At 30.9% G+C, this 18,473-nt stretch overlaps 2 protein-coding genes across 2 annotated transcripts in view; one reads left to right on the top strand and one right to left on the bottom strand.

The window, feature by feature from the left end:
* The window catches only part of LOC139424819 (astacin-like peptidase p16), an 11,571-nt gene extending 2,476 nt beyond the window's left edge, over window positions 1-9,095 (bottom strand). The window contains exons 1-5 of the mRNA XM_071179065.1: window positions 8,962-9,095; window positions 7,567-7,655; window positions 4,782-4,869; window positions 2,383-2,491; window positions 688-698 (exon numbers count right to left, since the gene is read on the bottom strand). Of these exons, the coding sequence (XP_071035166.1) occupies window positions 688-698; window positions 2,383-2,491; window positions 4,782-4,869; window positions 7,567-7,655; window positions 8,962-9,028 (364 nt within the window). The 5' untranslated portion in view covers window positions 9,029-9,095. The remainder of the gene's footprint in view (window positions 1-687; window positions 699-2,382; window positions 2,492-4,781; window positions 4,870-7,566; window positions 7,656-8,961) is intronic.
* The window catches only part of LOC107441057 (astacin-like metalloprotease toxin 5), a gene marked incomplete in the record, with an annotated part of 54,374 nt that overhangs the window by 24,442 nt on the left and 11,459 nt on the right, over window positions 1-18,473 (top strand). Inside the window, 1 exon segment of the mRNA XM_071178309.1 lies at window positions 15,693-15,887. Coding sequence (XP_071034410.1) covers window positions 15,830-15,887 — 58 coding nt within the window.

Here is an 18,473-nt window from a genome sequence, read left to right as displayed (position 1 = left end):
GAGCAAAGCGAGCATCGGATTGCGAAGCAATCCGAAATGAACTGCGAAAGCAGTTCCGGGGGTTGGCGAGCGCCAGCGAGAAGGGGGCGAAGCCTCCTAGTATTTCATTAATACATCTAATGAATCCATGTTAATTGATGATTGAATATTTAAACAAAATAATGTTTTTCTTTCCGACAAATATATTACTGTGCCCGACCTGATAAACAAAAAAGATTTTATTATTTGCTGCTGTTTGCAGGTGCATACTGATATTCGTAAAATTAAAAAAAAAAGATATATGCATACTTTAAAATTATTTCTGTTAAATTTATGTCAAAAAGCATAAAAATTGTGTCGGAGTAATTTGATAGATGAAATTTATCAATTTATGTTAAGAGGTCCAAGATTGTACCGCAGTAACTTCGCTGCATCACAAGTAGTGCTGGGGGCTACGTGGAAGTGCTAAATTAGTTAATTAGAGAGATTTAGCATACCACATGTTTGCACACATACGCTGTTAAATTAGAAGAGCGAGCAAAATTTAAAGAATCTCTATCACGATAAGAGGACTTTTAAAACTTTGGAGGGTATGTTAAGATGCTTAATCTCTCTAGAAATTAAATACATTCAATTTGCAATTCTTAAACCGCAGTCCAAAATAGTACCCATTGAATGGAATAAAAAATTTTAATTACTGATACTTGCTCTTTAAAAAACTGAAAGGAAACAAAAATCTCGAAACAATAGCTAATAAATATTCAGTAAATTAGATGGAAGTGGCTATTTTAGATAAAATAAAGTTTTAAAGTTTATTTTAGTATAAAATTTGAATTCCATGTTTTTTATTTAAAGTGAATTACTTCCACATAGGTTCAAAAGGTCATGCAGGTTAAGGTTCATTAATTTTGGGATCACCGGCAAGATGGTGACATTAAGGTAAGCACATCGCGTATCTTCCGCCTTTACTTTCCATACAAGCAAATATTTTTAATTGCTTGCAATAATAAAAAGCAATCTAATACTGAATAATTAAAAAAACACTTTATTGAAATATCGCTTGAGAGAACTACGTAACTTGTAACTATGTAAGAAACTAGATAAAATTTCGAATTTCATAAATTTCACTTTTTCTTTGTGTAAAGAGAAAAATATTTAAGTTTCATACCTTTGCAAATTCAGGTTGGAAGTAAAAATATATAAATTTAAGGTAGTAACGCAAGATAAAATTTGTACGTTCGTTTAATTAAGAAAGAAGTCTTGCTTAAGAATAAATTTAAATAAAATAAATTTAAAAAAAATCTTGCTTAAAAGTAAATAAAAAGAAAACAAGTCATCAAATTAAAGAAAAAAATGTTTTTTCTTCTCTTCAAAACAAAATTAAGCAATTAATTTACAATTAATTTATGTAAGGAAAATATTTGCACACCTATTCCTTATCATTACTTTATGAGATTTCTAAAATACTGAAAAAAAAAAAAGAAATATAATGTTCACGAACTTTTAATGAATACTTCAGCACCGTGGGGTAAAATAAACCGAGAATCATATACATCTACACGAATAATTGATTTAGCAGATTTATTAGTATTTCTCGGTATTTAGTTTCGTCCGAATTTTTTTCTCTTTCAGTTGTTAGAAAAATCAGCTTACTTTAATTACGAATGACTAAAAAACTCTTGCAAATAAAAATAATTTCTTCAAACGCGTGTATTCGAATCTTTTTTTAAAATCTTACTAGTGGCACTTCGCCACTAAAGATACCGGAAGTGTTATTAATTTTATTTTAATTTTATAACCGTCGTTTAATAGCTGACCCAATTATTTGGGCTTACGATTACTAATGTTGAACTCCCTAGCCTTGTAATTTTGAACCCAGCCCAGAAGACTAGGGAACTCCTGGATCAAGTATTGGGGGAAATTTGCCAGACTTTTTGATGAAACTAACCCGCATTCGTGTTACATGGCGAGGAAAACCACGGTTACCTTAATGGCAAGGAGACTCTAACCCATGATCCGTCTACCACTGAGGATATTTTACGTCAAGACAGTGGTCGGTGCGAGCCGGATGCGGAGTTCGTATCTACCAGCCATCGCTGGGATACGAACCTGGTTCACCTCATTGGAAGGTGAACGCTCTATCCCCTGAGCCATTACGGCTCAGTGTTACTCATTTAACGTTATCCGGTATGCTTCTGCTAATATGAGTCACGAAATCAGCATTAGAAACGCCACACATACCCGATCATAAAAAGGAGCCACATTCACATAGCCCTTAGCGGAATTCGAACCCGTGAACCACAGTCAGACACAGCCTGAAAGCAGCCACTAGGACATCTGCCTGGCATTCGACCACTGCCGGTCGATTAAATTTATACTGTATTTGCTGATCAACCAACTCACCCTTGACCTGGGAATATTCGAATATAATCTTTCTCATTGGTTCTCGGCACAAATCGAATGCAGGTATTCTTTGTGTAAGCATCGAAAGCCTTTTGTAAGACCCAAGGAACTAAAAAGAGATAATAAATAAATAATTATATTATATTATATAATAATTATACGAATTTTTTTAAAATTACTATTAATAGTAATAAATATTTTTAGTTATAAAAATTATAAGAATCAAAGTATTATAATTGTATTTATAAATGTATTAATAAAATGGTTAATATTAATGGATTATAATTCCTTAATTTAAACGAAGTGCTCGAAAAAAGTGTGCACCCTTGATAATTTGATGATGGAATATACCGTATTAGGATTTAATGGCTAGAAAGCCTCTTCTTAAATATGCAAATTATTTACAACAGACTATATTTTAAGTGAGGAAATCAGACACGAAATTGTATTTTATCTGAATAAATATAATCCTTTTCATCTGAATTTTATCTGAATAAACAGAATTCTTCAAGAATTTGAATTCTTGACCCGGAAAACATATGGGGAACTGCAATTTGAAAAATGAGATTCTAATAGTTTAGGCACGAGAGCGATTGAAAACTTGGACCCCTTAATGCTTAATTCATTTTTTTTTTGCGTATTTTTCTATATCTTGTGAAGTTGTTAAGCGAAGACAAGAACAACTCCCATCGTGGTCCCAAAACTTATGAAATTTCTCTTCACACGTTGGCAGCGAAGAGCTGTTCACATAATCAACTAAAGTGTGCTCTAATTTTGTTTTGATTATTGTTAGGGCTACGTAAACTTTTTTTAGCTATTTTTCGTTAGTTTTTATAATATTTAATATTTCACTGAAACTTTTTAAGGAATCTGCAGAAGAAGAGAGCGGAGATCGGTCAGAAATACTGTAGAAAAAGTTAATTATTCGGGCTTTTTTAAATGACATTCTTTAGTTCTTTCACTGCTCTGCTTCCTAACTGTGTTGTGAATTTAAGTGATAAGTAATGTTGAATGATGTTGCCATTCGGTTAAATTTAAATTTTGACTTTAATCCTGGATCACTACCTCTACTTATGTCTACTTTGTTATTGCCATGTTAAACTAAGTACAACATATACACCCACTCAGCACATAACAGCGCACATAACAAATACAACGCATTTTATTTTTTTCATGTTGAGTCGGTGTATATGTCATGCTAAAGTAAGCATATCAATATTATATGTTATGACAATATTATAAGTTTAAAAAGTTCTGTGTTTTTTTTCTTTATCTTTTTTACATTTTCTTACCCTTTTCTCTTTTTTTAAACTTATTTCACGAGTTCAGGTTTAAATAAAAGATTTAAATTTGCTGTGTCTCCAATCACTGAAATTTAAAATTGTAAGTTATAAGATGCATAGTTTTAAAACTCTATTAAAAAAAGAAGAATACCTCAATTCATACAAAACTAGACGAAAAACGACCAGCAAGTGATGTGAACTTATATCGGGAATAAATCCATAAGGGACAGCAAAAGCAATTTCAAGGGTTGGCGAAATACGCGAGCAGACAACGAGCTTCCCTTGCATTTTTATTACGATGCATTTTATATATTTAAAACGATGCCACGGTGGCATAAGCATTATTTAATCATTTACATCATACAATATTAAGGCCCGGGACAGCCTGGTTGATAGAGCACTGAGCACATGTTATAGAAGTCATGGGTTCGATCCCCACCGGCTAAAGACTTCCCGTGTAGTAAATGGTGTCTGGTGCACGTGAAATCTGCCGGGTCACAAAGTCCTGCATGTTCCCATAATAAATCATATCTCTGGGAGTACTGATCAATGGTAGACGAATCATGGATTAGAGCTCCCTTCTACTCAGACTAACCATGGGAGGTTTACGAGGTTTTCCTCTCCATGTAACTCAAATGAGGAGTTGGTTCCATCAAAAAATCTTCCACGTCTCCAAATTTCTCCCAATACTTGATCCAGGAGTTTCCTTGTCTTCTGGTTTGGGTCAAAATTAACAAGACTGCGGCGTTGAACAGTAGGAGCCGTAAACTAAAAATTGGGTCGGCTGTTCAACGACGATTATTGAATATAAAATTATAAGCTAATACAATATTTATTAAATTTATAAAAACTATAAATATATTGTAAGTTTAACCTATTTATATTCATCCGATGCCGATAATTCGAATTTACTAAAAGCATTAAACAATTTTATTTAAAATATCTTAAAAGAATCACCAAATTCTTTTTTTTTCATGAAAACAATCTACATGAATTCAAATGTTTTAATGGAAATATTGACTGTCTAATTTTTAAATGTTTTTCATGTTATTTTAAATGGTTTAAAACTTTTTTAAGTCGATTAGTAGATCAAAACATCTAAATAACGTTACTTACTAACAGTGGCATTTAGTCCAGGATCTGTAACGTAAGGGATAACACCACCTGACCACAACATTGAGTCGGTTGGAACAGCATTTCGGTCCTAAAATTAATTTAATTAAAATTTTAAGATTAAACTTTTAAACAAAATATGAAATGCCTGAAAGTAGGACTCACAAGGGAAACTAGGGAAGTGTGACTTGTTAGTTTTGAAATAAACTAGTGGGATGTATGCCTTATGAGGAATAATTTTGGGGGGCAACATTCGTTTCGGCCCATAGAAGGTCCCTTAAGAGATAAAAAATAATTCAATATATAGAAAAATCGGTATTTTATTACTTCAATGCAGACTATTACTTGTTGAGAACTAAATGGANACTAGCAAAATAAACCTTTATGTTGACTAAAATGACCTCCATGATTTTCGTTTAAAAATAAGAAATATATAATTTTTTCCTTCTTAGTTCCTTTAAAGAACGTGGCTCTTAAAAACTTTTTATTTATTTTATCATTTTTCTATACAACATAAAATATAACAGGATAATGATGTAACAGGATAATGATATAACAGGATAATGATACAGCAAGATAATATAACAAGATAGGGCTGACATGAAGAGATACTTGTTTAAAACCATTTTTTTCGGTACATTCTTATTAGCCAGAAAAATGATACGAAGTTCAGTAAAGTGCGTAACTCGATCCTGATTGGTAGTTGAAACACGGCATATCCTTACGTTAGCAACTGTTCCTTCCATTCTATTTTGAGTAAGCCAAGGCAGTCAAGTATGAATTCTCGTAAGTGAAACTTTCAAAATTCTTTCACAAAGACTTTTTCTCAAATATTTCAACTATTTCATTATATATTTACACAGAGACTTAACACAAAGACTTCACGAAACCATATGGAACATAAACATCTTAATTATGCATCAAAGATACCAGCTACACAAAACAAAAATATATGACAGCTACAATAAAATACATAAACAAAAAATAAATCTTAGTTAAGTAAAAAGAGTAGACAGGAAAGAATTATGTTTCAACTAATTCGATGTGTGATACAGCTCTGTATTTAACTAAATTATAGATAATTAACATTCTAACTTATGTAAAGAAACTTAGTTCAACTTTAATACGCCATTTTGATGATAAAGATAAGCTAGCGCCGACGTCATTTGTCACATGTGTATTAACCTGTAAATTTCTTTCCTTACATCATACTTAGCTGCATTTTTATTCTATTGTATTCTGTTTATAGAGACATTTAATACACATTTGGAATATCTTTCACGATTTTTTAATTTTCAAATTGCAAATTGGTGAAAATGGAACATTGGCGTTCCTTTTATAAATATATAGATATTTTATTTTGACATTCTAACTACAAGTAAAAATGTACTCCGGTATTCTTTAATTACAAAAAGAAGTCAACTAGTTACTAAAAAAAACCTGTTGGATTATCGGAATTATATAAAAGAATAAATTCCGAAAAAACGTAGATTAAAAAAAAAGTTTTTTTCCATTCATATTCAAACATTTATCAATGATTGATTTTATGAATGAAAGAAGCTTCAATTATGAATAATTGTTTCTGCAATTAATAGTCTAAATAACTGCAAATAAGTACAAATTTGAGAAAAATGATCGCTTTTAAGTGAGCCGTGTTTTGAAAATTTTACCTTTAGCGCTGAAAAAGATACAGGTGTTTATGCTGTATTTCATAACCACAAATTGATAAAATGCTAAATATTATATCTTAAACTTATTTTACCTAAATTAACGCAAAATAATGAAACCAACGGCAACCTTACGGCAACCTTTGTGTCGGAATTTTCTTTTTAGTGTCGCGAAAATGTTTGCACTAAAAACCTTTTTTCAAGAAAGCAAAAATATTTGCAGTTTTAAACCTTGCATCCTAAAAGGATTAAAAATTATTTTTTAAAGCCTTTTTAGAAAGTATTGTCACTTAGTTAAAATGGTTATTTAGTTCCATAATGACGTATTTGCTGACGTCACACAAGCGATAGGATCAAATTGCATTGTCCATTAAAATTTCATGACAAGGTGGATTTCAGCTGAGCATACAAGACGTTGCGAAAAGAAACCTTATAATTACCTTGATTTAAGATTATTTTCACATTGAAACTAGCTTTATTAAAGGATTTTATCACGCTTGAAAACCATAAGTCAACCTCGATTTAAGGTTTATATATAGAAGGTTGTTTTCCAAGGTTTTGGGTTAGGGTAATGCGCATAGAATAGAGCAGATTGTCACAAATCTTGCTTTGAGATTAAAAGGTTTACACGTAAATAGCAAAACAAACCTTTTTAGGTTTGCATTAAATGGTTTTTGCAGACTGGATCTGGGATGGTAGTCTGTTTAAGCTTTTTCAAAACAACATGTATGTTTTTGACTAAAATCGTGATTCAATCTCCATTTTACTACCACTCGGAAAAATCATCTTCGAAAAGTTGGCAGGTAATGTGAGACTGTGTCCTGTCAACATACTTAATAGAAATTAATTATTCCAAAATCAAGAACTTAAAACTGCAAATAAATTTTTTGCGTTATTGTTAAATTAAATTTTTGGCGAAAAACGACCAACACGTTTTTATAGCAACCAAAACTTTAATAAGAATTTTCAGATTTTGAACTTAAATTTCATGCAAATAAAAAAATAATTTCGAAGAATATTCATATTTTTAAATTTTAAGTTTAGATCAGCTTCATAACCCTTTTTTTTGAAATAAAAAAAATTATTCGTTAGTTTCAGAAAAGAAATTTGAATTCGAATACCGTGTTTTCAAACCCGGACATATCCCCGCCAAGAAGATCTGGATTTTCCATCGGAATGTATTCGTCATCGCCAATGTTGTCTAGGTCAGCTGAAAGTAAAGACAAAAGGGTAAACATACATAGAATGCATACATAGAAGGTGCATGCCATATACCAAGTTCATAACATTCTAAATTCATATAATGTATTGAAAATGCATAATTAGAATATTATAATAAAGTAAAAAAAAATTACTTAGAAAGTATAATATTTTAATATTTATTATAATGTTTAAAAGATTACTACAAATCAGACAAATTAAAACAAATCTCTATTATTAATAGATAACGAAATTATTGAAAAATAAGCCTGTTGTAATTTGTGACACGTTCCTAATGAGCAACTTGTTTAACCGTTTGCTACAAGTTTTGAATAAAATCAAAGTTGTTGTTACTCTTGGTAAATTGTCATCTTTAAGCAACTAGTATGTTTAAAAATCTTCCCCTTCTAGCAACAAATAAAATTGAGTTAAATACTTTTACTATTTTATTTTCAGAAAATGAAAAAATTAACTTTTAAGTGGTTAAATTTTCTTTTTCTAATCCAGATATTCAATCGATGCTTCAAATGCAAAGTTTTACTATGATTATTATGTTCCTAGAAATTTTCCCAAGATGAAACACTTGCCTCTATGTCATATAAGTCAAATTTTTATTTCTTGCAAATAGCCTTGCGGGATAGCCTGATTGGTAGGGCACTGGGCCCATGTTCAAGAGGTTGTGAATACGATCCTCTCCGGCCGAAGACTCCCCGTGTAGTAAATGGTGACTGATGCACGTTAAATCTGTCGAGTCCTCCATGTTCCCATAACAAATCGCACCTCTGCGGGTACTGATCTAGGAGTGTTCTTGTCTTCTGGATTGGTTCAAAATTACAAGGCTACGGAGTTGAACATTAGTTGTCGTAAACCCCAAAAATGGGTCGGGGGTTCAACGACGGTTGTAAAATATAAAGCAAATTGTCAAGTTTAAAAACAAGCTCATAAATTTTTTTATTGCCAAGCATGTTCGTGAATAATTAGTCCTTAAATATTGTAAACTATGTGTTAAATATTATAAATTTAAGTCGTTGAATGTTATGGATGTTAAATATTGCAAATTTCAGTTGTTGTATTGTAACAATTAGCAGTTGTAGGAATTCTTTAAATGGAAATGTCGTAAAATTTAAAAATGCTTTCGCAAACATTTTTTCACCGTTAAACATATTCCAGACTAATAATTCCTTAAATGATGTAAACCTTAAAGCACTGTCTAGCAATTGAATTAAACTGTATGGAAGTAATATTATTTTGTTTAATTTCTTTAGTATCGTCTTTAAAACATCAATAGTATACTTAAATAATTTTTGTTCTCTTACCTAATGGATGACTGAGGCCGATGCCAAGGCACAAGAAAAAAATTCCCAATAATTGAAAAGCTGCCATTTTGCTGGTGAGTTTAGCAGTGATTGAAAACCTTAAATCTGGTATTTTATACCAGGATAAAGCATTGATAACAATAAAGTAACATGTGTTACATTTCCAATTGTCTTATTTATTCAAAAAAAGTAGGAATAGAATTCTAACTTAAAACAGATAAACATGCATAAAAAATTATTTTTAAGGCAAAGGGTACATAGTCGAAGCATGTTTAAGATTATACTAATGGTGGAAATCTAGATAAGATTTTTTTACGCATATTTAGTGCATTTATAAGCGTTTCAAGATGGCAAATGATAATTTTCAAGGAAAGCTACATCGTTACACAAGACTTCTTGAGAAAATATGAAGAATAATTTATTTAATACTGAGAACTGCGGTAATATTAACGATTATTATTCACCAAATTAGGAAGTGAAAAGATTTCGTTTTTGATTTTTCTGTAGAAGTACAGTTTAAAATTATTGCGTTAAATACTCATAATTTTACCCAAGCTTTAACATAGTTTTTATTACAGGAAATAAAACACTCCACAAATTTTAGTTGAAATATTTATGCAACTGGTGCAACTTTTGAACTATTGTTGTATTGACGTTTATCTAGTCTCTTTCGATTCAGTGGGGAAAATGTACATGAAACAATGTTTCATTTGCCTAGATAGCATTGTTTATGCATTCCGTTGTAATGTTTTATAAATAAAGTTTCGATTTTTCTGTTAAGCTTTTCTGTCAGAGAGCAGCCCGGTTGATCGTGGTGTGGCCAACGCTCGACGATCTGTCTGGCCTCTTGTGCTGTTCAGGATCTCTGTCGATTCGGTGGGTCATCAAGTTTTTTGCGTATGGGCCTCCTGGGCCTGAGTCGCTGGAATTTAATTCTTGTCTAAATAACAACGTCAAAAAGCGTAAAGAAGTACAAGTACAAAATTGCACTTTTTGTACTTAAAGTTGTATGTAAAATTGCACTGTTTACAACAATTTTACATCAGAACAATTTTGCGTACAAACAACTTTACGTACAACAATTGTACGCAAAATTGCTTGTACATGAAATTGTACTTTTTGTACATAACAATTAAGATGCTTCTAGCTTCTAGACTCTTACAGATTCTTGAGATTAATAACAGTCAATTCAGCATCAAAAAATGGATCAGAAAAATTGCCTAACTTTCATATCTAGAAAAGATGCTCTCCTCAAAAAAAAAAAAAAAAAAAAANACAGAGCGAGACTTCGTCTCAAAAAAAAAAAAAAAAAAAAAAAAAAAAATGGGGGAGCATACAAAGGAAAGTAAGGAGGTTTTCCTGGTATCATTTATAATAACGTAACAAAGCTTTGAAAAAAAATCTTTGGTATTAATTTTTCCGATGAAAAAGTCTAATTTTATTGAGCAGATTATAGACAGTAACAGCATACATAAACATCTAAAAATAAGAACAGAAACAAGAGATGCTGCAACAGAGTCTATCAATCACAACATGTCTCTAGCTTCCCAATAGCGTTCAGTGATCGAATTCCTGCAAAGTGCAGAGCAGCGGAGAAGGTGCGTGAAGTCCATGTCCTCAACAGAACTGCAAAGAGTGCATACCGGGGAAGGAACGATACCAAATCTAGACAGATGTTTCCGCAGACTGTCATGACCGGTGGCCAAGCAGAATTCAGCCACCGCTTCGAAAAACCACCAAAACAATATTATAGATTGTATTATTCAGAGAAAATCTACTTCCCGCATCTGGAACTTTTTGTTATACAATTATATTTGCTACTTCAAAATTAATTATACTTTCATCATTGTTAGTGATTTTTCATCATTTTAGAAGTTTAAAAATCATTTTTCTACATTGAATCTATGAATAATTTCTATACTAACGTAGTTTTCCTTTATTTTTTTATAACTGTCGTTGAACAACCAGCCCAATTTCTGGAATTACGTTTGCCAATGTTCAACTTCGTACCCTTGTAATTTTGAACCCAAACTAAAAGACAAGGGAACTCCTGGATCAAGTAATGGGAGAAATTTGTCTTCGTGGAGGACTTTTTGATGGAACTAACCCGCGTTTACCTTACAGGGCGAGGAAAACCACGAAGATCTCCCTGGTTAGCTCGGCGGCAAGGGGATTCTAACCCATGATCAGCGCTGAGAATATTTTACGTTAGCACTGCGGTCTGTGCGAGCCGGGTTTAAAATTCGCATCGACCAGCCATCGCTGGGAATCGAACCCGGGTTATCTCATTGGAAGGTAAACACTCTATCCCCGGAATCACCACGGCTCTTAAGAGCCATTTTAAAATATTTATTCATTTACCTAAAAGGGCTATTACAGACTGACGCTCATGGAAATAAGAGTGAAAGTTTCCAATATTTTAACGGCTGCCATTTTGTTATTTCGAAGCGATGATTGATACTATCAATATTTTTTACTATATCCCAAAACATTGATAATTATAAAAGCAACAGGTGTTAAATTTTAAAGTGTTTACTTATGCAAAGTAATAGAATATAATTATTTGTAAAGACACATAAACGTTTATCAGTAGGCACCTTTTTTTTTAAATAAAAATTTTCCCAGATGAATAAAATTATGAATAAAAAATTAATGAATAAAAAATTAAAATAAGTAAACTAATAAAATAAATAAGCATTTAAAATACTAATTTTTTTAAAATTGAAATAGAATTTTTATTTAACTATAGCAGGGATGGGCAAACTACGGCCCGCGGGCCAACTGTGGCGCGCCGGAAGGTTTTATCCGGCCCGTCGATAGAATTTTAACTGATCCATGGCGAATATAAACAATATATATCCTTTTTCCTGTCTACTTTGCTTAAAGCTTTTTTTGTTCTTTCTTTTATAACAAAGTACTGATGACGTTTTTACTTTCTCTATTTTTGTTCCACAAGAACATAAATTGATGGAAATAGAACAGCTTCAGCTTCACAGACAGCTTCAATTGGTAAAATTTTGAAAGCAGGAGTTCTTTATTGAATAGCAGTAGATAGGCTCTATCTGAAGCAGTTGTTTCTAAATATGCAAAGTAAAAACTTCTAAAATTTAAAAAAAAAAAACTCTTAGTAAATTGTNAAAAAAAAAAAAAAAAAAAAAAAAAAAAAACGATACGCAAGTTTTAATTTAAATATTTATTTAAATTAAAACTCGCGTATCGTTTTTTTTAATTTTTTTTTTTTAATTTTTTTATTTTTATTTTAGAAGTTTTTACTTAGCCCCTACCAAACTTTTTTTTCCAATTTTTGGCCCTCGCCCGAAAAAGTTTGCCCATCCCTGATCTATAGTCTATCTATAAGCTTAGTTTTGATCGTTTAATTAGTAAAATGAGTGAGTTTTATAAAAAAAAAACTATTTTTGAAGGTTATTATGCATCTTTCATTGATATCTATGTTACTGTGAATTATCGAAATCGGTGGTTGGTGACTTCCACTAGAGAATGTAGAAATTCACATAGTCGTCTTGGTAAATGTCCGAAATATATACTAAGTCTAGTTAAGTGCCCCTGCCCAGAATCCATTTCCCCTGTACTCCCTACATCAATATTTTTTAAAGGTCAAGTGCCCCTGATCAGTATGCCTTTAACCGGTGCTCCGAACACTAATGTTTCTCCAAATCTATCCTCAGCTGATGTTAAAACAATGAATAAATATAATAATATCAACAAATAAATTAATATCAATAAAAATATATATTGATATAACAAATAATATACCAATTATTTCGGACATTCTACTACGTTATTCATGATCGGTGAAAGTCGACATTCTCTTGATTCACTGTAACATTCGCGTATCTTAACTCTAAAATTGGTTTAGATCAAAAATAGTTTTAGGAGACACCTGTAAAATTTCTTTACATAGCTCTGACACTATATTTTGGTCCTGCAGTGGACTGATCGTTAAGAAACGGTTCCCAGCAGATTACCGAAATCGAGCATCACTGGTTGCGGTCAGTGTGCGGGTGGGTGACAGCTTGGATCATCCTGGGTCGGGACCGAGGGTGTGCGGTATGGGTCCTCATTAAACTGTTCTACCGTAAAGTGCTCGATTTCGCGTGCAGGTCGTCGGTCTACCGAAGCGGGGGTGCCATCCCCTCTGCAGAGGATCAAAATTGTGATGGCATGTCTTCGGATCGTCCTCAGGGATGCTTCCCAGACCGTCGTCAGTAGCCCATTGTGCAGCTCTAGTGTGTCGTAAATGAGCTACAACAACAACAACCAACTGAAGAATCTGCAACATTATCTTTATTAAAGTCAAATTAGTCTGCGACCTCAGATAGAAATTATTATTTCTGCTTACAATAGCATATAAATATACATATAGCAAAATTTGCACTATTTGAAAAATACGTTCCATAAAAATTATCCCTTAAAATTATCCTAATTATCCATCCTCTATGTTGTTTAAATTTAATTGTATTTTATACAATAATACTAAAAATGGAATGTATCTCTATAGAGTTAAGCTTGGAATCAATTAATAGAAAAACAATTCTTTAATTATCATTCTTTGCAGGGTTTTCTCAAAGGGATACCTGCAAGTGACGTAGTTTGGGTATCTCGATCTTGATTGGTTGTTGAAGCGTGACATTTATTTACGCTGTTCATCAACTGTTATCAACTGTTCGTTCCATTCTATTTCGAGTCAGCCAAGCCCACTGAGTAACATTTCTCTTAAGTTACTCATTCTATATTCTTTCACAAAGATTCTTTCTCAAAGAATTCAATCCTTTGACTATGTATTTACAAGACAGGCACGAAGCCATATGGAAGATAAACAAACTAATTATGCATCAAAGTTTCCAGGTACACAAAACATAAATTTATCACAGTTACAGTAAAATACATAAGCAAATAATAAATCTAAGTAAAATAAAATAAGTAGACGAGACAGAATTAAATTTCAACTAATTCGATGTGTGATACAGCTCTATATTTAATTAACTTACAGTTAATTGACATTCTAACTTAATTAGAGAAACTTAGCTCAACTCTAAAACGTCATTCTGCTGATAAGGAATACGTCATAAGTCAGATGTGTGGGTATAGGAGGTCTTCTCCTTCTTAAAGTGTAAAACAAGAATGATGAAATGAGAGCCAGTAAATAAATTAGAAACACGAAATGAAGCAGTTACTGATGAAAAATTAAGGATAAAAATCACGAGGGGCAAGCAGTAGGGTGTTAATTTTTATAAATAATTAATAAGGTAATTATTGTAACTAATTATTTGCTAAATATACTTAATAATGTGACATTTGTAATTATGTATTATAAACATGTTTCAAGTAAATTTTTGACATTTAAATATTTATTTTATTTTATTTCCATAATTCTAAATACAAATATAGAATTGACGCTATAAATCAGCGGTGTGCAGCTCAATTCAAATCTCAGACTCGTCAACAAAGTTACAACGATGCATCATTGAGATGCATAGTTTTTAAGTAGACAAAAAAAAAAGAAGTTAGGAAAAAAATTAATCGAATCGCAATTAAATTTATAAAAAAAAAAATTATAGCATTTTCACCATTTGAAAAACAATTAATAACATCATTTTTTAAACACTAAAAAACCATGAAATTTTTAAAAAAATTTGTGACCTAAAAACCTGTTAATAAAACTCTACCAAAATGTATGTATTTTTATTACGAAATTTGTTTATACTAGTAAATTTGTTTAATTCGTTACATGCGTCTTGGCCAGAATATGAGCATAACAATCAATTTATATCAAGTTTAATTAAAAAAATTTTTTTTTGAGATTTAAAAAAAAATTTTAGTTTCAAAATATGAACTTAATAAAGACTTTTAAGAAACTTTTAGGTTTTTAAACTTTTTAGAAATAGCTATAACATTGTATTTAAGCGAATTTCGGTTCTTCGTCATATACTAAAATACTAAATTGAAAATATACAAATACTAAAGAGAAAATATATTTTGGGAAATACATTTCTGAAAGCAAAAATTAAAAAAAAAACGTTTCTTTTATTTTTATTTTTCGAATTTATTTACAGAAATTTTTAAATTCCCTCTCATTTATAGAAAAAAAATAGAAAAATTTGAAAATACTTTGTAATCTAATTATGCTTTTTCTTTCGTCCAAATCTTTAAAATACTAAAGGGAAAATATATTTTAAGAAATACTTTTGTAAAAATAAAAATAAAAAAAACTTTTTTTTCAAATTTATTTTATTGAAAATGCTCAGTAATCTAATTATTCGTTTTCTTTTGTCGTAATCTTTAAATACTAAAGAGAAAATATATTTCGGGAAATACATTTTGAAATGTAAAAATTAGAAGAGAAAATTTTTATTTTCATTTTTTTAATATTTTTCAGAAATTTTTAAAATCTCTCTCAGTTATAGAAATAAGAAAAATTTGAAAATATTTCGTAATCAAATTATTCGTTTAATTTCGTTGAAATCTTTAAAAATACTAAAGAGAAAATGTTTCTCGGAAAATACATTTCAAAATGTAAAAATAAATTTTTTTGAATTTTTTTTTCTATTATCTTTACGAAATTTTTGAATTCTCTCTCAGTTAGAGAAATAAATCAGAAAAATTTGAAAATGATTTTGTAATCTAATTATTCGTTTTCACCATTCGGTATAAAATTATGATTTTCCAACCTGAAACACTGGCATGTAACTTATATCTATTTGTTTTTCTAGAATTTGCATCATGTGGTTTTGTTCCCAGAGTGATTTAGTAGCTAATCAGTTTCTTTTATTTTCAAATTCTAATAAGAAATCAATGAATTTTATTAAACGTGGGGCTTTTCTTTGATAAGTAAGAGAGAGAGAAAAACATGTTGCTCCTTCTGCTGCTTGTGGGAACGGCCACTGCAGTGCCTCTACTCAGTCATGGTAATTTTAAATTATTTTATATTTTATATATATATATATATATAAAGTAACATTTTCCGATATATACACTTACATACAGTGGTCAGAAGTAATGAAACAACTGTAGTCGGTCCTTTTTTGCGCAGTTTGTAGTGCAATGTGCTACTATTAAAAAAAGTAATGTGTTAAAAGTAATTCCAAATGTCCCTTCCAATGAGGTGACCCCGGGATCGAATCCCAGCGATGGCTTATCGATACCGAATTCCGCATCCGGCTTGCACCGATCACTGTGCTGACGTGAAATATCCTCAGTGGTAGACGGATTATGGGTTGTGTAAATTATGCAGGCGTAAATTAATTTCTTCAGCAGTGTAAATTATACGGATGTAAATCAATTTTCTGAGCACTATAAATTATATAGGTGTGAATTAATTTCTTCAGCAGTGTAAATTTATTTCCTCTGCAGTGTAAATTATGCNCAAACTTAGCAACTTTTTTCACCATAGAAACAACCCATGATGAAAAGCTGGATTCAGATCGCAAAAAACAAAGTATTGCAATTTGATCATATGTAACTAAATGTAGAGGATTCACTTTAGAACATATCAAATTTTCATGCAATTTGACTGATTTTTCGCAGTTCTATGAATATTTGAATTTAGACCATTTTTTCGTAGATTTCAGAATTTTCGCAAACTTTTGACCGGTAGTGTATATATAAAGTAAAATTTTCCGATATATACACTTAAGTACAGTGGTCAGAAGTAATGAAACAACTGTAGTCGGTACTTTTTTTCGCAGTTTGTAGTGTAGTGTGCTATTATTAAAAAAAGTAATGCGTTAAAAGTAATTCCAAATGTCCCTTCCAATGAGGTGACCCCGGAATCGAATCCCAGCGATGGCTGGTCGATACGGAATTCCGCATCCGGCTTGCATCGATCACAGTGCTGACGTGAAATATCCTCAGTGGTAGACGGATTATGGGTTGTGTAAATTATGCAGGCGTAAATTAATTTCTTCAGCAGTGTAAATTATACGGATGTAAATCAATTTTCTGAGCACTATAAATTATATAGGTGCGAATTAATTTCTTCAGCAGTGTAAATTTATTTCCTCTGCAGTGTAAATTATGCAGGTGTGAATTAATTTCTTCAGCAGTGTAAATTATACGGATGTAAATCAATTTTCCGAGCACTATAAATTATATAGGTGTGAATTAATTTCTTCAGCAGTGTAAATTTATTTCCTCTGCAGTGTAAATTATGCAGGTGAAAATTAATTTCTCCAACAGTGTAAATTATACAGGTGTGAATTAATTTCCAGCAGTGAAAATTATACGGATGTAAATTAATTTTCTCAGCAGTATAAATTATATAGGTGCAAATTAATTTCTCCAGCAGTATAAAGTATACAGGTGAAAATTTGTTTCCTCTGCTGTGTAAATTAATTTCCCCAACAGTGTAAATTATGCAGGTGGGAATTAATTTCTAAAGCAAAGTTCGGTTCCTTAAAATAGCGTCATTACAATTCCGAAGTAGTTTGTAGTCACCACATTTAAAAAAAGTAGTGGTAGTTAACTACATTTGTAAAAATTGTTGTAAATATAGTAAACTATGAAAATAATGTAGTTTTTCGTTAAAATATTATTTTTGCTTTAAAAACCATTTCAAAATAATGTCGTTTATATAGCAATATTAGCTGCAGTTAGAAAACTCTCTCATGAATTTATATATTTTTCTAATTTTGCTCAATAAATCAGATAAATTTAGACAAAATGTTTAAGGAATTTCTGTTGTTGTTGTCCTACGTCTATTTCAAGAGCTATTTTTTAATAGTGTGTGGAGAGTATTTTAAATAAATTCAATTAATTTAAGAATAACTTAAAAATTTGTTTCGTGCAATTAAAATTATTTCTTCATTTAATCAATGGAGAAAGATTACATATTTTATTTCTTAAATATTTACTCAGATGAAGTGGCTCTAAAATTTAGGGAAAAATAATTTTCAAATATAATGCTGGCATAATAATGATCCAAGTAATTATTTGAAACATGCTTTGGACTTTTCAATGCATAAATCAAGTAAAAATGGAGGCAAGGTTGGAGAAAATGTAAGACAGTTTTATATTATATTTAAATTTTTATCTTAAAAAAATGTAGGGGAGAGGGGGGCACATGTGAACAAATTTTTTTATTTCTTCACTTTTCGAAAAATATCATCAATTTTTCATAGTAAAAAAGTCCATATGTTTAAATAGTATTTTCTTTGTCTTGTGGAATTTTTTGAGATTTTTCAATAAAATATTTCTTTACTTTATAATATTTTAGAAAAATGACTTCAATTGTTCACATGTGCCCCTATTGGGGGCACATGTGAACAGGCCTGGGGCACATATGAACAAGATTAAAAACACAAAGCAATCATCATATTTCAAAGAAAAAAAATCTTTAATATAACAGATATAGATACGCATTATACTGAGGGGGTTGTAGCTTACTATGTGAATTTAAATTGTACAACAGTACTGTCAATAAGAAAATAATTTTTCAGCTGTACAATAATTTATCCGTAATTGGGTTTTTCGCAACTTCATGTTCCACGGGTGTT

The sequence above is a fragment of the Parasteatoda tepidariorum genome, chromosome 3 (genome assembly GCF_043381705.1).
Source record: "Parasteatoda tepidariorum isolate YZ-2023 chromosome 3, CAS_Ptep_4.0, whole genome shotgun sequence".
NCBI lineage: Eukaryota > Metazoa > Arthropoda > Arachnida > Araneae > Theridiidae > Parasteatoda > Parasteatoda tepidariorum.
This window is presented reverse-complemented; position numbering and strand designations above follow the sequence as displayed.